This window comes from Orycteropus afer, unplaced genomic scaffold (genome assembly GCF_000298275.1).
Source record: "Orycteropus afer afer isolate SDZICR_OR568_19922 unplaced genomic scaffold, OryAfe1.0 scaffold00321, whole genome shotgun sequence".
Taxonomy (NCBI): domain Eukaryota; kingdom Metazoa; phylum Chordata; class Mammalia; order Tubulidentata; family Orycteropodidae; genus Orycteropus; species Orycteropus afer.
Window position 1 is genome coordinate 1,830,393 of NW_006921908.1, and position 25,468 is coordinate 1,855,860.

At 40.3% G+C, this 25,468-nt stretch overlaps 1 protein-coding gene across 1 annotated transcript in view; it reads left to right on the forward strand.

The window, feature by feature from the left end:
• BDNF (brain derived neurotrophic factor) overlaps positions 1 to 10,518 on the forward strand; it is a 13,719-nt gene extending 3,201 nt beyond the window's left edge. The window contains 1 exon segment of the mRNA XM_042782442.1: positions 9,754 to 10,518. Within this exon segment, the coding sequence (XP_042638376.1) occupies positions 9,754 to 10,518 (765 nt within the window).
• The last annotated feature ends 14,950 nt before the right edge of the window (positions 10,519 to 25,468 follow it).

Below are 25,468 nucleotides of genomic sequence, written 5' to 3' on the forward strand. Positions count from 1 at the left end.
AGCCACTATGCTACCAGAGCTCTCAAAGTAGTTTATCTTTATCCTTTAGCCTAGTGCTTCTCTAACAAGTCTATGAATCATCTTGAGGTATATGAATCTTGTTAACATCCACGTTCTGACTTAGTAGGTGAGGTGGGTAAAAGTGGGGAGGAGAGAGCTGAGATTCTGCATCTCTTATAAACTTTCAGGTGATGCTCATGTGGCTGGTCCAAGGATCACACTTTGAGAAGCAAGGCATTTTTAATTTTAGCCCATGCAAGTTTATCCCATCTCTATGTTTCCTGAAACTCTAATTTCAGGCCCTATAAATTTCTTGTTGTTAGAGTACTTTTAATAACAAATTTGAATTGCCTTAACATGTTTAATTTTATAATGAAACACTTAAATTAATTATCTGAAGTTTGAGACTGTTATTGTGTGCTGTTGAGTGGATTCCAACTCATAGCAACCCTATATAACAGAGTAGAACTGCCCCATAGAGTTTCCAAGGCTCTAATCTTTACTGAAGCAGACTGCCACATCGTCTCCTGTTAAGCAGCTGGAGGGTTTGAACCTCCAACCTTTCAGTTAGCAGCTAAGCACTTAACTACTGTGCCTCCAAGGCTCCTAGTTTGAGACTGGATTGTATAAAATGAATCTTATTTAGGCATACCTGGGAAATTGCTGGTTTGATTCCAGACTACCACAATAAAGTGAGTATTGCAATAAAGCAAGTCGTACACAATTTTTGGTTTTTCAGTGCCTAAGGCACTTGACTGCTAACCAAAAGACTTGCAGTTTAAACCCACCAGCCACTCCTAGGAAGGAAGGTTGGGCAATCTACTTCCATAGTGATACCGCCTCGGAAACCCAAGGAGGGGTCGCTATGAATCAGTCCGACTTGACGGCAAATAACAACAGGGCATATAAAAGTTATGTTTACATCATGCTATAGTCTTTTAAGAGGGGCTGTGGTGGTGCAATGGTTAACACATTCAGCTGCTAACCGAAAGTCAGTAGTCTGAACCCACCAGTTGCTCTGTAGGAGAAAGATGAGGCATTCTGCTTCCAATAAGATTTACGGCCTTGGAAACCTTATTGGGCAGTTGTACCCTATCCTATAGAGTCGCTATGAATCAGAATCCACTCGAAGACAGTAGGTTTGTGGTCAATTAATTGTGCAATAGCATTATGAAAAAGCTTGAAATATTATGAGAATTACCGAAATGTGACACACAGACATGAAGTGAGCACATACTATTAAAAAATGGTGCCAGTAGACTTGCTCTACTCAAGTTTGCTGCAAACTTTAAATTTGTAAAAAAAATAAAAATAAAAAAGCAGTATCTGCAAGGCACAATAAAAGAGTGCAATAAAATGAGATATGCCTGTACTTGGATATTTTCCTATAAATTCAAAAGTATGTTTATTTCAAACCAGAAACCAAACTCACTGCCATCGAGTCTGACCCGACTCATAGCGACGCCTCCTTCGGTTTCCGAGGCGGTATCACTGCGGAACTAGATTGCCCAACCTTCCTTTCAGGGAGTGGCTGGTGGGTCTGAACCGCCAGCCTTCTGGTTAGCAGTCAAGTGCCTTAGGCACTATGTCAGCAGAGCTCCCAATGTATATTTAGGTACAATTTAAATTCCTCTGTTACAATGGCAAGGAGCTCTAGTAGCATAGTGCCTAAGGCATCTGACTGTTAACCTAAAGACTGGCGGTTCAAACCCACCAGCCACTCATCGGAAGGAAGATTGGGCAATCTACTTGCATGTTGATACCGCCTCAGAAACACGAGGGGTCTCTATGAGTCAGATTTGACTCTATGGCAGTAAATTTGGTTGCAATGACATTTATTTCCTGTCCCTCTACTCACCATTTCCAGGAGCTCTGGTGGCATAGTACCTAAGCCATTTGACTGCTAACCAGAAGGCTGTGGGTTCAAACCCACCAACGACTCCTCGGAGGGAAGGTTGGGCAATCTACTTCCGTAGTGATACTGCCTCCCAAACCCAAGGAGGGGTCCCTAGAAGTCGGATCAGACTCCAAGGCGGTGAATTTGGTTTTGTTTGGAATAAAAGACCAGAGTTATGGTGCTTTTATCAAAGGTGCATATTCAGCGAATTTATATGTCAAAATAATGATTCAAAGAAATATCCTTTTTTTTTTTTTTTCCCCTTAAAGTATTTGCACAAATGTATCACTCCAGGTACAAGCTAAGAATCAACATTTTTTCGGACACTCTTAGGAAGGTAAAATAATATCTGTACGTGTCACTAAATACCCTGGGTTTACCAGGGGAGCTGAGAGTTCTCAGGTATGGAGTGCAGTGCTTTGCAGGAAGTATATATGAATACTCGCCGACATAGAAGTACACTGTGGTTAAAACTATGTTTTTAAACCACATCCTTCAAAGCCTTGGGGTATTTGCACTATCAGATATCTTTTGCTAAAATATTTATTAGTTTCAGTTGAATGGGCATCAAGGTAAGGTGAGTATCTGTAACGCTCATTATATTTTTTTTCCATTGTATCCATGGATTCAAACTACCAATTAGTTTCTTTGAGGAATGTGAGTTTGTTTTTTTTGTTTTTCTTTCTTTCTTTCTTTTAACAGTCTTCTTGGCTAAGCAATATATGAATCCTGGGAAATGATGCAGAAATAATGCAGAGGGATGGAAGAAACTACTCCCTGTAGCTTAAGACCTAGTTTTCCTTTGGAATCCGCAGTTCTGACCTTGTTCTATCAAGGGAGCAACAGCAAGTGAATGAGCTGATTAAAAACTCTAGTCCTCTCTCCTCCTATACAAAATGGGGATAATTATAGTTACCCAAACCTCTAGGGTCCTATGAGTCTTAATTATTTAATATTTCCAAGTGTCTGGAGATCTTTGAATTAAAAGTGCTAAACAGTGGAATCAAAGTTCAGCGTAATTATAACTGGAATGAGAGTTTTTAGTCCCACCTTTCCTCCACCTCTTGTCATCCTGGTTCTTCCTTCTGCCAACCCAAACGTTACTGATGGTTGCCACTCAGCTCTGCACACTTCTCTCTAATGTCTTTTTGCAACTCATTCAGTCTAAAAATATGTAAATAAATAAATAAATAAAGGTTAAAGGATCTATCCAGGCTTTTAACCCAGCACTTAAGTAACTACTTAATATTTATTTTTAAGCTCAGTAGCTACTAAGAATAAAATCAATGAATTAATATATCTCTTCCAGTCTATCATTGTTTAATTGCATTGTTTACACTGCAATAAGCTGGTCTTCTTGTAGCAGTCTCCTGCTCAAAAACTCTTATTGGTTCTTTAACTCACTGCCATCCAGTTGGATCTGACTCATAGTGACCCCTCCTTGGGTTTCCGAGGCTGTATCTCTATGGAAGTAAATTGCCCAACCTTCCTTCCGAGGAGTGGCTGGTGGGTTTGAACCGCCCGGCTTCTGGTTAGCAGTCAAATGCCTTAGGGACTATGCCACCAGAGTTCCCATTGGTTTTTTAGGTGCCTATAAAGCTAAACTCTTTAGCATCACCCTCGGAGCTTTGTATAATCTGGTGGTCTTTCAATCTTATTTGTCACGGTTCCTATTCTGGACACTTCTCTCCAGAAACTTACACCATGCCTTCCTACCTCAGTACCTTTAATGAAGCTACTAGCTATCCACTGGAGTATTTTCTGGATATCTTTTGAATCTTTCCCATCCTTAGCAACCTTTTCCATGAAGCACTACTTGATTTCCCTAACAAGAAGTAACCTTTTTCTTCTCCAGCATTTTATCTTTTATCTCTCATTGGTCTTTCCTACTTTTATAATTTAGTTACTTACGTGTATGTCCTTCCCCTTTCCTAGAGGATACACTTGAAGGTAGAATCCACGTTTGATGAATGACTGAACAAAATTAGACTAATATATGGGTATAAAGAAATTGGATGTGAACAAAAAGATTTTTTATGTTGATTTACAAGGTATTTAGGTAGTCTCTCAATAGGTTTGCATCATGTATTTTAGGAATTAAATAGTAAGTGATAATTTCCTCGTTATCATTATCCTTGTTACTTATAAGACTATTTAAGAAAACAGCCATATCTTTATAATGTATTTTCCTTGATATTTTGTTCATACACAAGACCAAAGGGACTAGAAGCAAATAAAATTTTGTGTATTTTTCTCACTATGTCTGAGTTATCTGCATGATTGTTTGTTTTCTCTTCTTAGCTTTGACTATTGAAACTTGGTTTCAACATCCCTAAATTTTTTTGGCAAAATTTTCTCTTACAGGAAGACTATATTGTCTGAAACTCTATTCATTGAAATAACCAAGCCTTAAAGTTGAAGGGTCTTAGAGGTTATGATTAATCTAGTACTAGCATGTAGCTACACTTAACTACAGAAATCTGTGTCCACATTTTGAAAGCCTCTTCCTTGACCACATGGCATAGCCCCTCTCTTTCCTGCAGTTAATATTCTAAAACCAGGAGCATGTCCTGATGTTAGAAGCATGAGCTAGCAGACAGGTGATCTGTTAACTTAGCAACATGAGACAGATGACTTAACTTGTCTGAGCCATAATTGCCTTTTGTGTATAATGGGGATAACAACATCTGTCCTGTGTCCCTGTGACAATCAAATGAAATGATACATGTGCACATCCCATTGTCTTTTAGACAAATTCAAGTTATTATAGCAAATGAGCATGCTGTTATGGATATTCAACTGGTTGAATATTTAAGACTTGTGGGAAGTTTAAAGATTGCCATGTTTGAAAATAAACTTGTACCAAATTGCATTTTCTAAAAATGGGGCTAAGAAAACCTCTTAGCATTATACAGATGTGGAGAGGTTAGTTGTGGTAAGCTTTGGAGGAAAATTAGCACCAATAAATTGATTACATGTATACAGATGCAAAGACTGATGATCTGCTTAACAATATTGCACAGCCTCTGTATCTTTGGTGTAATAAAGTCTCATCTGAAGGACTAAAATATAAGCATTGTCATGGAAGCCCTTGTATAGTGATTTCCTAATGTTGTTGTTGCTGTCATTATGTGCCATCGAGTCATACCCAACTCATAGCGACCCCACCTTGGGTTTCCGAGGCGATATCACTACAGAAGTAGATTGCCCAACCTTCCTTCCGAGGAGTGGCTGGTGGGTTTGAACTGCCAGCCTTCTGGTTAGCAGTCAAATGCCTTAGGCACTATGCTACCAGAGCTCTTGATTCCCTAACAGAATGTCTAAAATTATTCATTGACGAAATTAGTGGAAAAAGGAAAAACTCATTGCCATTGAGTTGATTCCAACTCATAGCAACCCAATATCACAGTAGAACTGCTCCATGGAGTTTCCAACGTTGTGATCTTTTATGGAAGCAGACTGCCTCATCTTTCTCCCATGGAGAACATGGTGAGTTTGAACCTCTAACCTTAAAGGTCAGCAGCCATGTGCTTAACCGTTACACCACAAGGTTCCTTGAAAAAGGAAAAGGAAGGAACTAAAGCTTTAGCCTATGCAAGAACTCAAGATTGCTTATCCCTGTTAATTACCATCTGTCATGCCCCTTTAAATTTATCATTTGGGGTTAATGCAGTCTGCCCTGTACCTGAGTGCACTGGTGCTTTCCACGTGCAAAGACTTCCAATGAAAATGGTTTCAGAACTATCTTCTCTCTCAGTTTAATATAACATCAGTACCGATGTACTGATTATTGAGTATTGCTATTGTATTATACGGTCACTATGAGTTAGATTTGACTTGATGGCAATGAGTGCTACTGTATTATTCTCTCTTAACCATTATGGGGGATTAGATATGATCCAGTCCCTCAGAAAGCTTACCATCCAATGACAACTGACCATAATTAGCAAATACAGTTAACAATTAATAAACGAGTATTAACTGAAATACTGAATAAGATGCAATGTGAAATTTTAGAAGAGAAGGAGGGAAGCAGGTGCTGAGGTAATTAGAGAAGGTGGTACATATAATTTGATGCTTGAGTGTCATGAAGGATAAGCAAGACTTATCCAGGTAGAAAGAAGAGAGTCTGACAGAGCAATGGAACATGTGACTTCCAGGCATGGAGCTGTCAATGTGCATGTCAATGTGCATGGAGCTCCAAAGATTCTGGCCTGGTCAGAGCATAGGTGATGAGGCATTGAATGATATCATAAGATTAGCTAAGTAAGGTGAGACCAGATTCAGGAGAGCGCTGAAGTTAAAAAGGTTAGATCTGATCTGGTAGAATAATAAAGCCATTTCAAGCGTTTGTGCAAAAGAGTGAAAAGCAGAGTAGTTAGTCTGGTTAGTCAGGCAGTGGTTATCATGATTGAATGGAGCAGAAAAGATGTCAAGTATATCAGTGAACATTATAATCACCAAATCCGAGATGGTGAAGGCTAAACCAAATGGTGTCAGTAAAATAGGTGGGGGGTAAAAAAGTATGGAGAGGAGAAATGCTTTAAAGGAAACAAAGGAGGGACTTTTTGACTGACTAAATTTGAAAGCTAGAAGAGAAAGTAGTCATCAGACTTGATTCCAAGATTTCTAGCCTGTGGCCTGGGTTGCCCACAATATCAAGAAAGCTTGTTCCAAACAAAAAAGTTAGAAAGTGGCATTGTTCTGACAAAAGAAAAAAAAAAAAAAAAAACATTGAGTTTGGTGTTAGATCCTAATTGATGGTAGTTAGCTTGCAGAATGGTACTCAGAATGCAGGGCTGGAGATGGATTGGACTTTACCAACATATAGTTAATTGCTGAATGCACAGAGATGTCTACAGAGGGCACGTCCATGGTGGGCTTTGGGCTGAAAGCCAAGTATTGTTTACTGAGATGCCATTTATTCCTCTGAAGTATATTTGCTTATGGAACTGATGAGAAAATGATACATATATTCACTAATTTTCTAACCAAGAAATTATTAAGATAAAGATAAATGAGACCAGGTAAAAGCAGAGTGACTTCAAGTATAGAAAAAAAAAATGTATCAATAAAAGAATCATTACTGTGGTACTGTTATTAAAACAGTTATCCAACTCTGTAGTCTAGAATGCCTCTGTACCTTAGGCTATTTGTAGCAGTTAGTATGAGCACTTAGTGAGTAGCAATGCAGTATTACTATATATATGAAACATAGTATTAAACTTACTATATTTCATTGATTCTAAGATGCACATTTTTTTCATATTTTAAGATCTCTGAAATTGGGTTATGTCTTACAGTTGATGCCATGTAATCGTTATCATTGGCTTGGCAGCAGTCATAGCATAGTTGGCATTGCCTTAATTTATTTGGTTTATTTTTCTTTTTTATATATGCACAAGAGTTATATATGACAAAAAATATGTCTAAGTCTAAAAGATCTCTTTTAGTAAGTATAAAATAAAAGTTCTAAGTGATAAAGATAGCAATAGTTTAGTTGGCAGTGGGTTTTTTAGTGGTAGATAAAATGGTGTGTTTTATAATGATATTTTAGATCTGATGAAATATGGTATTTAAAGATAGCTGATCACAGCAAATCTCTACCAGTTGAGATATAGATGGCTAGAATAAAATATTCTAAATCTGCATTCTTTCATCTAAAGTTGACCTAAGTTCAAGGTACCCCTTGGGTTGTTATAATTTGGACTGGGAACATTAAGAGAAAAGGAGTTCATTCAGTAGTGTAAGCATTGCCTGCCAGGAATAGAAGCCTCCATGGGGGGAGTGGGGTCCATTTCCTTGATGGTACAGAATCAATAACATTCATAAAGTCTAGGTATTAGCAGAACAGGTATCTGTGCATTATGTAAACCAGTTTGCCTTTCCGAATTTCATACTGCTGTACAATCCAAGCAGTTCTGCGCATGCATACTACTTGTGCAAAGTGAGAGTTAATCTACAAGGAATTTTGCTTGTGTTGAGGGATGGTAATAAAGTCTCTTGGGAGCTCTGGTAGCATAGTGTCTAAGGCACTTGACTGCTAACCAGAAGGCTAGCGGTTCAAACCCACCAGTCACTCCTCAGAAGGAAGATGGGGCAATCTACTTCCGTAGTGATACTGCCTCAGAAACCCAAGGAGGGGTCGCTATGAGTCAGGTCTGACTCGACGGTACATAACAACAACAATAATGTCTGTTAGTGGCAGAATATGTCATTCCTTATGAAAGTGAAGAACGAAAAGCATTCAGTTCCGAATAGCAGAGTTTTTACTCACTTCTGCAGTATGACCTGTTAATTGGAGGTAGGTTCCTTTTCATTTATGGTCAGAATCACAGTCCCTTTTCCTACTGATTTGCCCAAGAGAACATGCTGGGCACAAGTGTGTCTTTTTGTAAGTCTGTGCTCCAGGACTGAGAAGTAGGAACAAAGAATAACAGGGCTGGAGAATGCTCCTTTTTACTCCTGAGGGGCACGGTGCTTCAGGTAAGTGATTCTGAAGTCCTTCACCACCTGGCGGTAACCTTGGGTTGGTCTATAGGTATGTTTTCATTCTGCTTCTTCATCTATTCTAATTGGCTTCCTAGAGCATGCTTATAGATACAGAGCCAACTTTAAAGTACAGTAACCCTCTGGCAAACAGGAAAAGATTAATTTTGCGGTGTGCTGTCAAGGGGACTTCCCAGGAAACTTCAAAAGCACAGAAAGAAGCACTAGCTGCCTATTCTAAAATGTGCAAAATGCCACTCAGCTTTTTAAAGGGATGATGAACTCAAAAGCTCTCTCTCACACACACAGATGCACACACATGTGGAGACACACACATGCACACTTACTTCCGATAAGATAAGACATTGTGCTTCCATGAATGGATCTGTCTATTAGCCAGAAAAGCCAAGGGGTGAGGGGCCTCAGAGAATGGGTGGAGATCAATGTGCAGCCTGCATGTGGGAGGCATTTGAAATGGACTTCAATGCCTTTTTAACGCTGACTTTTCCAGTTTGTTAAGCAGACACATTGTTTTCATGGTATCAGCCCCAGGCATAGACACATCATTAAAGTCAACGTGTAGAAAATGATTTCTGTTTGGAAATAAGCAAAACATTTTTCAGTTATGACCACCCAGGTGTAGTAGAAAGAACATTGGACCCAGAGTGGGGAAATCTACATTCTAATATAAACTTTCTTCATGACACAAGGCAAGTCCTTCATAGCCTTTTGTTTTCTTATCTGTGAAACAGAATAGCTTAAGGAAATTATCAAACTTCTTTGCTCTGTGGGAGGAAAAAAACCATCCACATAAAGTTCTTTATAGCTCCCTGACATGTATTTTAGTGTGCTGTTTTGCCTACATATCACATGTTAGAAAGACCCACTCAGACCCCTCAGGCCACTACTGTTCCTATCACAGGGTCTGCAATAAGACCATGTTGCTAACTTGAAAAAAAAATTACTATTATATTTGCAGTTGTTGCTTAGTAACATTTCTGATTTTATGTTTCCAGTGACAGCATGAGGAGAGATCATTAAAAATTAAACTTACAAAGCTGCTAAAGTGGGAGGAAGGAGGAGAACTCCGAGCCACAATATTTTTCCCTTGCTCATCAGCCATCTAATCTTGGGTTTATAGGCTAAATATTGGGGAAAACATTGCACATGTCTGGTTTATACTAAACCACATATAACACACTGAAGACAGTAAGTTGTGTCTGGTGCAGCTGGAGTTTATCACCAGTACATAAAAAAACTTGACCCTGCAGGATGGCCTGGAATTACAATCACATAGGCCACACTGTATCCCTGTGAAATGAAAGCTCTAACCAGTTTTGTGTCCTGTTTCTGCTTTCTCCCCACAGTTCCACCAGGTGAGAAGAGTGATGACCATCCTTTTCCTTACTATGGTTATTTCATACTTCGGTTGCATGAAGGCTGCCCCCATGAAAGAATCAAACGTCCGAGGACAAGGCAGCTTGGCCTACCCAGGTGTGCGGACCCATGGGACTCTGGAGAGCGTGAATGGGCCCAAGGCAGGTTCAAGAGGTCTGACATCATTGGCTGACACTTTTGAGCACGTGATAGAAGAGTTGCTGGATGAGGACCAGAAAGTTCGGCCCAGTGAAGCCAACAATAAGGACACGGACTTGTACACGTCCAGGGTGATGCTCAGTAGTCAAGTGCCTTTGGAGCCCCCTCTTCTCTTTCTGCTTGAGGAATACAAAAATTACCTGGATGCTGCAAACATGTCTATGAGGGTCCGGCGCCACTCGGACCCTGCCCGTCGAGGGGAGCTGAGTGTGTGTGACAGTATCAGTGAGTGGGTAACAGCAGCAGATAAAAAGACTGCAGTGGACATGTCAGGCGGGACAGTCACAGTCCTTGAAAAAGTCCCCGTATCGAAAGGCCAACTGAAGCAATACTTCTACGAGACCAAGTGCAATCCCATGGGTTACACAAAAGAGGGCTGCAGGGGCATAGACAAAAGGCATTGGAACTCCCAGTGCCGAACTACCCAGTCGTACGTGCGGGCCCTTACCATGGATAGCAAAAAGAGAATTGGCTGGCGATTCATAAGGATAGACACTTCCTGTGTATGTACATTGACCATTAAAAGGGGAAGATAGTGGATTTATGTTGTATAGATTATATTGAGACAAAAATTATCTATTTGTATATATACATAACAGGGTAAATTATTCAGTTAAGAAAAATAATTTTATGAACTGCATGTATAAATGAAGTTTATACAGTTCAGTGGTTCTACAGTCTATTTATTGGACATATCCATGACCAGGAGGTAAACTGTCATTTGCGCACAACTTTAAAAGTCTGCATTACATTCCTCAATAATGTTGTGGTTTGTTGCCGTTGCCAAGAATTGAAAACGTAAAAAGTTTTAAAAAAATAATAATAAATTGCATGCTACTTTAATTGTGAATTGATAATAAACTGTCCTCTTTCAGAAAACAGACAAAAAACAAAAAACAACAAAAATTTGAACCAAAACATTCCGTTTACATTTTAGGTAGTAAGTATCTTCGTTCTTGTTAGTACTCTTGTTTTACTGCTTTTAACTTCTGATAGCGTTGGAATTAAAACAATGTCAAGGTGCTGTTGTCATCGCTTTACTGGATTAGGGGATGGGGAATGGGAGGGGAGTATTTTTGTTTGTTTTGTGTTTTTTTTTGTTTGTTTGTTTGTTTTGTTTTTTTAGTTTCCACAGGGAGTAGGGATGGGGAAAGAATTTGTTCAATATATGTTCTGGTTGATCAAAGATTCCCTTGTAAATTGTAAAGCTGTTTGCAGTATCAATCAGATGATTGAAAAGTGAATAAAAACCAAGGCAACTGAAAGAAATGCTCACACTCCACTTCCCATGATACATCTCCCAGGCTCCACTCACCCTTTGGGCATTTGTTGGAAAGCCCTAATTTTGCTTAGAACACATTCTTTCCCTCCCTCCCACTTTGGTCCCGTTTGTTTTATTGTTTTCTCTTAACGAAAGACATCAGTTGTACACTTTGAAATATTTCACCACTGCTCCAAACAACTGAACACATCTTGTCACATTGTGGCACTTATGTAAGTGTGGAGAACAGTGATTTCCTTTTTTTTTTTAAGAAGAAAAAAGAGAAAAAATAACCCAAAAGTAAAGATTTTTTATGAGATGGTAAACATTTGGGTTAAACATGGGAAGGCTTTAAAAAAATCATGGTAAGGCTTAAAAGTGTCTTACAAGTAAAAGGTGGAGTACTGTATGGACCCAGAAATATCTAGATCAGAGCAGGGATCCACATTGCCAGTGAAATGACACAGAATAGTGATATGGAGGCTATGTGGAGCTGATGTATCATTTCCGGGCAGCGCAGGAGGAATTTCGGAGTGGCTATCCTGAGGTCTAGGTCAAAGTAGAAAATGGTACTTGAGACATTCCAAAGGAGAGGCCTCTGAAGGACTCTCAGAGGAGGCTCTGGAATGGTATGTGTGGAGTTGCTTGGACCTCATGCTTTAAGTGCCTACATTATCTAACTATGCTCAAGAGGATCTCAAAGGAGGACCATGCTAAAGCAGACTTATACTCTCCACCCAACCCCCAGTAATTAGTTTATTTTGGAGAAAGCTGGACTTGCCTAGAGCAGGTTAGGAGCCAAATGTGGCATTATGATAATCAGATTGATGTAATGTGATAGTAGATGTTTGCTACATGAACACTTATTGTGTATAAAACTAGACTTGAGGAAACCAGGGTTTTATCTTTTCAAAACTTTTGGCAAGTGAGAAAGGGGTAAGAAAAGGCTCCAAAACTCAGGCTAAATGACCAAGGCTACCACCAAGAGAAAATCTTGTCCAGAAACACTTCAAGAAGGTGTCTGCATGTCCAGAACACCAAGCTTTGAAGGTAACTTGCTCGATGGAAGAGGCCAGGGAAGAGTTGACAAAGTTTTGCTCCCCAGTGAAGGCCATAGCAACCCCCTGCCCATCCTCTCTGCTCATGGAGAGGGTCCCTGCCTCACCTCTGCAAATTTGGCCTAGGAGAAGTCCAGTTGGGAACCTGGAAGACCATTGTCCAAACCTGAAAATGTTCATGGTCATACCTGGGTCCGTGTATTGAGTAGAAGAAAGTCTAAGCTAGTTGCTGTCTTAGCAGGGTGAGGGATAAGCAAAAGAGGATGGCCATGATGCCCTGGGGAATGAGGCTACCATCAGCAAGTAATTTCTGTTTGTTCAGTTCTTTCATTTAGAACTAGCCTATAATTCACAGTATCATCTGAGTACCTGTCATTAAAAGAAGAAAGCAAATGATCTTCAAGACTATATAGTATAGGTTTGTTTTGTGCTGTTTGAAAATATTATCTTTGTAATTATTTTTAACATGTAATGAATATTTGGAACATCTGCTGTATGCTAACTTTTTGCAGTTTTCCTTTCGAGGGACACAATCTTACGAAAAGGGGGCGGGGAGTCCCCATGAATTTCTCAAAGTATTACAAGGGCCAGATCTGTTAAGTGGTTAGATACGGGATATTCAGCAACTGTGTGGTCAGTGGCACTCTCTTACCCAATAAAATACATCACAGTCACGTGCTTGGTGGTTTATGTTGATCTAAGATTTGTTTTGTTGAAATTTCCCTCTGTTGCTGTTCATTTCTGTTCTGTTTTGTTTTTTAAAGTCTTGCTGTGGTCTCTTTGTGGCACAAGTGTTTCATGCATGGCAGCAGGCCTGTTGCTTTTTTATGGTGATTTCCATTGACAATGTAAGTAAATGTCTGTGGCCTTGTTCTCTCTATGGTAAAGATATTATTCACCATGTAAAAGAAAACAAAAAAATATTTATTGTATTTTAGTATATTTATATAATTATGTTATTGAAAAAGAAAATTGGCATTAAAACTTAACCGCATCAGAAGCCTATTGTAAATACAAGTTCTATTTAAGTGTACTAATTAACATATAATATATGTTTTAAATATAGAATTTTTAATGTTTTTAAATATATTTTCAAAGTACATAAAACCAGGGGTTCTGGGTTTTTTTCTCTTCACTATAAAACAAACATGAAAACGTGTTTTACTATAAATACGTGTGTTCCTTGCTTTAAGACCAACCTGGCTAGGTTTTGCAATTTAACAGCCCTCCAAAGAGGAGTTTGTGTCCAAGCATGAGGAGGCCAATCCTGTAGTCTGTGAGCTTCTGAGAAGCTCCAGGATTGGGCCTGTCTTCCACAGTGGAAGATGGGAATGTTATTTTCCAGGACACTTGAAAGTTTTCCCCTTTGAAGTGATATATTTTGATCAAATACCAATTCATGTATCCTAGCAACATCAAGATCCTTGAATCAGGGCTGGCTGGCGCTCTTTGATTATGAAATAACAGTTAAAACTCAAAGTAGGCTTACTTAGGGATAATGAGAATAAATTGCCCTAAATTTAGGAAGTCAATGACTGAAGGAAATATAGAAATTCAATATGCAGAGACAGGTCATGTACCCTGAGTTTGGAAATGGTGCCATTTGCATTATGTATTTGTATCCATTGCACTGATTTCATTTTTATACATGGAGCATGTAGATTTTATATCATAGTATCCACGGTCTAACAGATTGCTAGGATTTCTAAAAAGATTTGCCTCTGTGATGGCTGCCAAGCCGCTGGGTAATTTAGTTAGAGTGTTTAAAGTTATCACTAAATCTTAGGGAAATAAATGGAAGGATTTTAAATTGGAGAAAGGGCCATTAAGGAAAAAAAGCATCTGTTCCTACTCTTCAGACTCTCATTTGAACACTGACAACCCATCCCAGAACGTGGTGAACTATATCTGTGCAATGTATCATTTCTATTTCAAACATACACACATGGTTTCCTCTTGTATTGTCTTATAAATAAGGATCAAGAAAGTCATAACAAACATTGACTTGTGTTATGTATATGGAAGAACAGATCGAATGAGATGAATTACTCAATTCTATGGATTTGCAAAGTACTCTAAACTCTGAGAAGCCCTTGATTGCCAGTCATGACGTGAGCCCAGCCATGGAATTAGAACTTTGGTAAACTTCAGGCTTAACCAATTTTATACTCAAGGAAGACTGAAATAATATTGAAAGAGTAAAAAGAAGTGAGAAATGTGACATCCAAACTCCTTGACATTAAAGGAGTTTGTTAAGCCTGACTGGAGGTTTTCATCAGAGAAACAAAAGAAAGGAAAAATGGAGGCATCTATTAGATTAACCAACTTTGAGTTGTTGTTGTTGTTACGTGCTGTCAAGTTGGCTCTGACTCATAGCGACCCTATGCACCACAGAACAAAACACTGAGTAGTAATGCAGCATCCTCACAAGTCTTGCTATAATTGAGCCCATCATTGCCAACACTGTGTCAACTCATCTTGTTGTGGGTCTTTTTCTTTGACCCTACACTTTACCAATTTGTACCCAATTCACTGGGTAAGCAGTTAAACTTGTTTGATCATTATGATGGCTGGGAACATCCCAAAGCATTGCTTTGATCTATTGGTTTATGACATATTGATAAGCCTCCATGGTCATTAGCTGTGTCTCTGAAGTCCTCTCTTTGTACTAATCCTATGAATAATACCACAGTCCTGAGTGAGAATCTGCACTGAATCTTAAAATGGATCACTGTTGATTTTTCAGTCATTCATTTAAGTGATTACTAGTCTCTGGATAAAATGGCTACAACAAAATGCTTCAAGTTGTGAGGCTTTGCTTCAGTTCAGCCAGTAGTGTTAGGGTTTAAGCACAAGGCAAAACATCCCTCCACCATGTTCTACCAACATCAAGCCTGCTGTATGAGTCAAAGTGTAAATGGCTACTTATTTTTGTAAGCCATTATTAAGGAAAGAAAGTTCAACTTGGGACAAGAAACAATATCTGTACATACGTTGATAGATGAAGTGCAAAGGCCTACAAAAAGGCATCCATGGATCTAATCCAACCTCAAAGTGTTAACAAACAGAATTAGTGTTTGGTGGACCCTGGGCCATTCATTTAGCTGCAGGTGGTTTCTAAGGTTCATTGGTTAGCTGGTGGTTGTTTCTTGTGTGGAGGGTTGGGGGAGTAGAGTGTGAGCATGACTTACTGGTCACATTGAACTAATTGGTGGTTGATTCTGTGAACTCACCTACTAGCCAAACTCAGTGACTAGAGTGGGTGCAGCTAGTCCAAACCAGTCAGCATTTATGTACATTCCAGCTAATAAATGCTCTAGTTCCCCTGTACCCCCCAGTCTTTAGGGTATCTTCATCTATTCTTTCAATTCTGACCACTAGTTTTAATTATTTGTAGAAAGAAAATGGCACTCTCCTTGCTTTTTGAGATGTGGTTAGATGCAGTAAATCGCCTGAAGAATGTGTTTAAATATTAACCGAAAAATATTGTGCTGTCACACATTCTATTCCTTATTAAGAAGAAAAGCCATTTACATTTTTTTTTTTAATGTGGCGATCTGTATAAGATTTCCATAGGCCTTTACCTCAACTACTCTAAGTATTTGCTGGGCACAAAACTCCAGATCAGAGCCCCCGTCCTGACATTGCTTCTTTGAGTAACAAAAATCCTATATGCTGGGTAAGATCAGTAGCATGGAATTATAAAAGCTGGTCTTCCAATTAAATACATCTCACTACACACACACACACACACACACACAGATAAGCAAAACAAACAGGACCTTGGCATTCAGTACATATTTAAGTTTGAGCTGCTAATTTTTTATATAAGTAATTGGCAAAACAAAAAGTGTTTTTCCTTCAGAAAATATAACCCTTCTGTCCTGAAAATCTCCACACAAAACACTGTAGTTACCGACAAGGCGGGTTTTAAGCCTATAAAAGACCACAATGCATTGGTCAAAGTACTGAGCTAGAAGTGTATGTTCTACATTTAGAAAAGACATAAGGACGTGTCTTCAGCACTGCTCTTTGGTACCATATTCTGTTTCAGATGGTTTCTTAGAAACCAGGAGCTGGTCTGTATAGAATGGCTGAACCCAGGAGAAATATTTTTTGTGCAGTTTCAGTGCTCATATTTGGGAGGAGGGAATCCATAGGGAGTACACATTCCAATTTATTAAGTCAAGCTACATCGTCCATTGAGTCACAACATATAAATCATAATTTCTAAATTGGAATTTGGCACATATCAGGAAAGAAAAAACAACAACTGACTTTCTTAGCTTCAGAGATCTATTCTAAAAGATCCTAAGCAAGGTTTACTTGGAGATAGTACCCATGCTCTCCTCCGACTAGACTAATGCAGTGGTCTTCAAAATGTTCTCTCCAAAAAGCAGCAGCAGCAGTATCTCTGAGAACTTGATAGAGATGCAAAATCTCAGACTCCACCCAAGACCTACTGAATCCCAGCTCTTGGGACAGGGTCCAGCAATGTGTTGTAGGAAGTGCCCTAGGTGATTCTGATGCTCTCTCCTCATGTTTGAGAACCATTGAACAAGAGGACTAAACACTTAGCCTTCCATGATTCCCAAGAAATTGGAGCTGGGAGCTTTGATCCCAGTCATGCCACTTCCTCTTTCCATGGCCCTGAAGACAATCATTCAAGCCATCTAGATCTCCTTCCTAAGAACATGAGAGCATGAGGGATGCTCCCAGGTGTGGAGTGCAGTCTAGTGTTAGGAGAGTGCACTGAGATTTAAAAGCCAGCATGTAAATGAGTGCCAGGAAGGCTCACTGCAGTTTACAGTCCACAGATTTTTTTTTTTTTTCTTTCCTTTAAAAGCTACAGCAATAGTGGATTTGGGACCCAGAACATGTAGTCATTTGTAACACATTTGCAATGACTGTGAGAAACGAGAAGCAACATGTAGCAAATTAATAAGGAAGAGATGATTCCATCTGCAGAGCCGGGCTGTGCACCTGCCAACACGGCCCTCTTTCTGTGAAATAGAGCTATATTGGTCACAAATTAAATAAGCTCCCCGAATTAATCAGCTATTAACGTCCAGCTGAGGAGTCTTAGGCTCACCCCTCCAGAATGACTGGATTGTAAATGGACAGGGCTTCTCTGATCTTTGTGACAAACCTCTTCCTAATGACAGGCAGGAGCTGGTTTCTGGAAATGAAGCCATGAGAATAATCTATTCCTAACACACTCCCACACTCCCATCTCTGTGTGTATGTGTATGTCTCTGTTTTACACACTCCCGCACATTTTAGATGCTGCAAACTCCATTTGAATATTTTCTGTTTGGGGGGAGGAATGTGTCCAAATATATTACCCATCCATTAGGCAACATGGAAACCTGACTTCTAATAAGCCTGTCTTAGGAGGTGGGAGTCCTGGTGCTTCAGGCATTAATTAGGTTGGCCAAGCCATTTCCGATCTCTGACTCTCCAGGCCCTCATCTGTCATAGGAAAAGGCTGAGCTAGATAGTCTTTGAAGTCACCTCCAGCTCTAAGTTTCTATGATTGGGTTCTTCTCACTTTATCATTTCAGTCAAGAGATTAAAGAGGCTTCTGAAGTACTTAGGAGCTCTGGTAGCATAGTGCCCAAGGCATTTGACTGCTAACCAGAAGGCTGGTAGTTCAAACCCACCAGCCACTCCTCAGAAGGAAAGTTGGGCAATCTAATTCCCCTCAGAAACCCAAGGAGGGGTGGCTATGAGTCAAGTTTGACTCGATGGCAGTGAGTTTGGCTTTTTTGAGTTCTGGAGTACTTAAGGGCTGGGGAACATTCTCAGATTATTCAGTGTCCATCTCTTGCCTCCCCCCACCCCATCACTCATACCCTTACTATTTGGTACTTGCCCCAAGATTGAAATCAGGAAGCACCTTGAGTCAGTGTAAGGGTTGGAGGTTAAGGGAAATGCCCCAAGGAAAGTTTTTCTTTTATCTGCAACTATAAACATGTTACCAGTTGTTTGCCAGGTAGAAAATGCTGAGTGTTTTTATTCTTGTGGAAGGTGCCCAAATACTCTTCAATGTGCAAAATGGCTCCATCTGGCTTTAAAATTAGTTTCAAAGCCAAACAATAGCATTTACCTATGTTTCATGTCACTTACTAATGGCATATTACATAGGTGCTCTGGTGGAGCAGTGTCTAAGGCATTTGCCTGCTAACCAGAAGGTTGGTGGTTCAAGCCCATCAACTGCTCTGTGGAAGAAAGATGGAGCATACATGGCACCTGGCAAAGAGGCCAGTGTGTTTTGCTGAGTCTCAAAGTCAGGAAACCATGGATTAACTGCTGGATTTGCATCCTGTTCAGTTATGGGTTATAGAACTCTAGGGAAATAAGGGCTTGCATCTCAATTTCTTTGGATTTTATAACTTCATCAAGTATGTAAAGCTCTCAACTGTCTTCACTGTAACCTCTGAGTGCTCTGGACATATCTTTCTGGAGGCAATGGACAAAGCTAGAGACCTTTCTCAAAGTTGCTTTTTATATACTGGAAGCAGGGCACACTACAAAGGCAACAACTTAGCAGCTCACAGCAGATTCCACCATGGAGTTGATTATACCACATCCAATCTCATCACAGGGAATAACCACAGCCAGCTGCAAAGCCACCCAAAACCATGGCACAGCCAAGTTGACACACAATTTTAACTACCACAGATATATACATGAGAGTGGTACCCATGGGCTTCACACAGATGATCCATATGCCAGAAGGCCAGTAAAGGGTGATAATCCTAGGAAATGGTTAAACACAAGGAGAAGAATCAGGCAATAGGCAATAATATTACATGCTTACTTTGTACCACATACCATGCTAAATGCTTTACATGCTCTCTAAAATACATGTCACCTCTGGTGTAAGCGGAATTTTAAAGACAAGGAAAACTGACGATGCAGAAGCTTAAATAATTTGCCCCAGGTCACACAGTTAATAAGTGATAAAGTCAGATTTGAAGCTACCTGATTCCAAAGTCCCCGATCTTAACCACCAGACCAGTGATTCTCAATCCTCACCTGTACATTGGAATCATATAGGGAATTTTTAAAATACCTGTATCCAGGCCCCACTCCAGATGAGTTGAATCCAACTCTCTAGGAGTGTGGCCCAGGCATCTGCATTTTTAAAAGCCTTTCAGTGATTTTGTTATGCAACCAGGGTAGAATTACTATCCTAGATTCCTCCAGTTAACCAGGAGTCAGAGATATTAGAGAATTTTGCCCCCAAGAAGTAAGCCCCCAAAGTGGTGGGTAGAACTTGAACATGGAATTCTAATACCTAGGATTAATCAGACAGTATCTCAGTCCTGGAGGAAATCAAATACGAGTAAGGAGTCTAATGATAGGAACAAGAAAAACAAGTCTAGGTGCTAAAATCAACATTCAGAGGCAGCATAGGACCACCAGAAAGCTCTATCTAACACTGTTAGCCTAAATTCCTGAATTAGGGTTCTCAAATACCCTGTGATCAGGAATAAGAGAGCCACTGGGGGCTTCAGGAAGGCTGAACCTACAGCTGAGTGTCAAGTAGTTCAGTAGTGGTGAGATGGATTGAATTGTGTCTCCCACAAATATGTATTGTCCTATGCCAGCAGGTGCAGGTGACCTGTTGAAACCCATTCATGATAGGGCTTGCAATTATTCCCCACAAATGAGGAATTCCCAGTAAGGATGCCTCAAATGCATATGAAAGCTGGACAATGAATAAGGAAGACCAAAGAAGAGTTGATGCCTTTGAATTATAGTGTTGGTGAAAAATACTCAAAGTACCATGGACTGTCAGAAGGATGAACAAATCTGTCCTGGAAGAAGTGCAGCTGAACGCTCCTTGGAAGCAAGAATGGCCAAACTTGTCTCCTCTACTTTGGTCATGTTTTCAGAAGGGACCATTCCCTGGAGAAGGAAATCAAGCTTGAGCAGGGGGTCAGCAAAAAAGGGGAAGACCCTCAATGTGATGGATTGACACAATGGCTTCAACAATTGTTGTTGTTGTTATGTGCTGTCGAGTCGGCCCTGACTCATAGTGACCCCTCCTTGGGTTTCCCAGGCAGTATCATTACGGAAGTAGAATTGCCCAACCTTCCTTCCGAGGAGTGGCTGGTGGGTTTGAACAGCCAGCCTTCTGGTTAGCAGTCAAGTGCTTTAGCCACCATGCTACCAGAGCTCCTGGCTACAACAATAGGCTGAAGTAAACCCAAGGAGGGTTGCTATGAGTCAGGTCTGACTCGATGGCACATAACAACAGCAACAACATAGCAAGGATTGTGAGGACAGCACCTAACAACAACAACAACAACATGACTCATAAGCTTGAGTTGATTAAGTCCTAGACCCTGTACCTGTGGATGTGATCATGTTTGGAAATATGGTCTTCCTTTTGTTATGTTAATGAGGCCACACTAGAGTAGGAGGGTCCTAAATCTAGTCACTTCTGAGTTACAAAAATACCAGAGCACAAAAACACACAAAGTGAAGACAGATGCCATGCAAGGATTGTTTACAAGCCGAGGAAACTCCAAGGAAACAAGGAAAGCCTGGGCCCAACCCACAGCTGAGACCCTGATTTGTGTTTTTACCCTCCAAAACTACCAGAAAATAAGTTTTTGTTCTTTAGAGACCAGTTGTGGTGTTTCTGTTATTGCAGCACTAGGCAACAAAGACAGGTGGGGAGAACAGGGCTCTATGAGTGAGAAAGCAGGCAGGCCATCACCTGTCCTGCCTCTAACAGCCTGCTCTGAGCCGGTGACATGCTCTCACACATCATTACACTAATGCTTGCCTTAGACTACTGGACTCCAAAGGGCATTTTATAAAGTTCAAACAAGGAGGGAAAAAGAAAAATCCATGTTCATTGGGCTATTTTTTCTATATCCTGAAGTGACCAGTAGATCAATACCTGGCTTCATCGTATGCTCCTTCTGATATTCCAATGTCTTCCTCAACAGTACCTCTAACTACCAAGTAGTGGATACTGACTGATACTCAGTAGGAAAGAAACAATTTCCACTTCCCAAGCTCCTTCCTGGAGGGCTTCTTTTAGCAGCAATGCGTAACATGCCTGGCTTAGCCTGGCTGGCCATGGGGCTAATCGAATTTGGCAGATGCTCTGCATCAGCAGGCACCAGGGTGCTAATGCCCTGGGTCAGCTGGTGAGAGGGTAAATGGGAAAGTGCCTGGCTTCTGCCCCATGTTTTCAGAATAGGAATCTGAGTCCCAGTAATCACCAGCCTCTGGGACCAGAGCTATTTTGGGCTTCCCTTATCCAATGGAAAGTTAGGGGTGGTGTCACCTGAAACTACCAAGGAGCATCCAGTTTCACCCTTAACCAGGACATGCCCCTAGAGGCAATGGAAGCAATGTCAAGGAGACAAAAGTGTGGGTGTAAGAGCTTCTCTTCGTTTTTATTTCTGTGTTGTTTCTTTTCTTTTGTCTCTTCCATTTTAAATAGCTTCTATCTCCACTACTCTGGTTCATGTCCTCACTACATCTCACTTAGACTATCATAGCAGCCTTCCAGAAGTCCCTCAATTTCCAATCTAGTGCTCTCTTTCCTGAAGGTTCAGTGTAAATCAGGAACATGGAAACACTTTGTAATATTATACGAACTATAACACCCACTAATACATGAATTTTTTGATTTGGCAGGAAAGACAGGATGCAATCTTTATCACTGGTGACTATGCAGAGGTAAGGTCCAACATTTGCATGTGGAAATAGACTGAGAAGAAATGTTTTAGGGCAACAGAGGTATGAGATGCACCCATTATTGGAATGTCCAAACAAGCCCTCAAAAAGGCATTGAAGGTAGCCTTAGCTGTTAAGTAATTGCACGCCAGTGTGAGAATTAATCCTGATGAGAAGTGTAAGATGCAGGTCTAATAAAGCTCGATTTTTCAGGGAACAGAGGCTGATAAAGGCTAAATGATTTGCCAAAAATCACTCAGTTAGCACCTTGTAGAGCCAGATCACAAACTCAGAGAACATGTGCTTTCCATTGTGACATATGATACCAATACATCGATACATTGATAGTGATGATGGATGGATGGATGGATGGATAGGTGGATGGTTAGATGGATGGATGGGTGGGTGGATGGGTGAAGTATATGATTTCCCCTCCCTTTACTATGTTGAAGAAAGATACCTGGTGGTGCTATGGTTACGACATTGGGCTGCTAACCAAAAGGTAGGTGGTCCCAACTCACCAGCTGTTTGATGGGAGGAAGATGAAGAAATCTACTTTGGTAAAGATTTACAGCCTTGGAAACCTGATGGAGGTTGGTATGAGTTCAAATCGACTCTAGGCACTGGATTTGGATTTTTTTTTTTTTTTTTTTTTTACCATGTTGAAGGCTTTTCATTGCTGAGTAAGCACAAAACAGATCGGAATTTATGACCTTCTAGGGAGCTCTGGTGCCATAGTGCCTAAGGCATTTGACTGCTAACCAGAAGGCTGGTGATTCAAAATCCTCAGAAGGAAGATTGGGCAATTTACTACCATAGAGATACTACCTTGGAAACCCAAGGAGGGGTCGCTATGAGTTGAATCGACTCCATGGCAGTGAGTTTGGTTTGTTTCTGTTTTGTTTTGTTTTAGAGAGCTCTGTTGGTGCAGTGTCTAAGGCATTTGACTGCTAACCAGAATGCTGGCAGTTCAAACCCACCAGCCACTCCTCCAAAGGAAGATTGGGCAATGTACTTCTGTAAAGATTTATCACCTTGGAAATCCAAAGGGGGTTGCTAGGAGTCAGAATCTACTCTATGGCAGTGAGTATCTTTTCCAAGATGTGCTTTTAGTTTATTTCCTTACTTGACTGCCCAGATAACTGCCAATATGCCCTACACTACACTTCTTCTATACTCCACACTATTGCCTGAACACATCGTACACACCCTCTCCTCTGTGATTTTGTTCACATTCTGTCTTCCTCTCTTACAGTCAAAACACTACGCAACCATAATCCATAATACGTTTGCCAGATAAAATCCAGGAGACAAGTTAAATATGAATTTCAGATGAACAACAAATAAATTTGTAATAAAACCATCTCCCAAATTTTGCATGTTATTTACCCATTGCTGTTGAGTTGATTCCAAGTCATAGCAACCGAATAAGGCACAGCAGAACTTCCCCATAGGGTTGCCAAGGCTGTAAATCTTTATAGAAGCAGACTGCCACATCATTCTCCCATGGAGTAGCTAGTGAGTTTCAACCACTGATCTTTAGATTAGCAGCCAAGTGCTCAACCTGTACACCACCAAAATCTTTAATTCAGTTATCTACAATTAAAATTTAATTGGGTGTCTTGTAATTTTATGTGCAAAATATAGCAACACTACCCATAAGATGACTGTCCCATATATATCCTTGGTTTTTACTCAACCAGTCTCAAAGTAGGATTCAGCACTTCTCCATACAGAATTCACTCCCACCAAATCATTAGTGAGCAATGTATATTTTGCTGAAGATTTCTTAGTAAGCATGGACGATGAGGTTTATATCCCATAATATCCAACATTTTATTCAGAATAATTCTTATTTTCCTCTCAAGCTCTTGGTCAAAAAGCCACGAAGTGTCATTTCCTTATACAGCATCAGCCCTGATCCCCTACCCTCACTCTATATTCAGACTAGCTTATATCTTCCAAAACCCAGGCACTAATCCAAGGCTCGCTTGTATCCTATGGGAGATGTATTAAAGCAACTTTTCAATTAAACAAGGCTCTCTTTACAAAGGAATATTCTACTAAGAAGATAAAAAATTTTCCTATGTGTTACAGAATCGTTGAGGTCCAGAATAAAATTCCACCACTTCCATGAGATCTCCCAGGATAATGTAATTGCTCCCTTCCCAGGTAGTAGTTACTGGTATAGGTGACTGATGAACCCCTTATTTTACTCTGTGGTCTAAGGCAGTGGACATTTTTATTCACCTAGACACCCATAAGGAACCCTTTTGTCACAGTGGTTCAAGCGCTGGGCTGCTAACTCAAAGGTTGGTGGTTCCCCAACAGCCACTCTACGGGAGATGCTTCCATAGATTGCAGCCTTGGAAACCCTATGGGGGCAGTTCTACTGTGTCCTATAGGAGCACTGTGAGTTGGAATTGACCCAAGAACTATGAGATGTACCAATTACAGTCCATCTAGCCCATTGCAAGGAGCTCCGGTGGCTCAGTGGTTGAGGCATTCAGTCGCTAACCAAAAGTTCAGCCATTCACCCCCACCAGTGGCTCCATGGCAGAAAGATGAGGCAGTTTGCGTCTGTAAATATTTAAGCCTTGGAAACCCTATGGGGCAGTTCTAGTCTATCCTATAGGGTCATTATGAGTTGGAATCAACTTGACAGCAATGAGTTTTAGCTTAGTTCCCGGCCCTTAGAAAGCATTCAACAAAGTATGTATTAAATTGAATGGATCTCTTATCTTTATAGTAAGACTACATTTTAAGGGTATTTACCCCTAAGTGGCTAGAAAAATCAGCAGCTGCTGGAAGAGCACACAGGGACTGGATCCCATTAGTCAGGGAAAGCTGCTTGAAAGCTTGAAAGTCTTATTCAGTGAGTCTTTACCCTGGTTGAACATTAGATGTCTAGGGAGGTTTTATTTTATTATTATTATTCTTCTTTTTTAAAGTAATGAAGTCCTGATGCCATCTGAGATCAAGTGAATCATAATCTCTTGGGGTGGTCCTGAGGGCTCAGACATCAATATTGTTTCCATAGCTCCATGGATGACTTTATTGCACAGCCGAGGATGAGAGCTATGGGTGGTTGCTCAAGATTTGGAAGGATATTCTTCTCTGGGAGTAATCCATGGCAGAGGACGAGAGAAGTGGACAATGTGAGGAAGAGCTATGAGTTTCTTTTCATTGTTTTTCTTGTGTATGCATTTTATGAAACTGAAATACTTTGCGCAGTGCTTTCATATATGCATTCACACATACGTGCATGGTGCACCCACCGAATAGTCAGGACATTGATCTTTAGTCATGGGTTCACTTTGTGAGTCTGAAGAACACAAGTGCTACCCCAATATGAGGTCTTGGTTTTAGTTGGGTCAGGTAATGCTCCAACAAGTACCCAATACCCCTTTCACTGGTTTGGGTTCTGTTATCAATAAGAAGTCAATGATCATGGTGTGT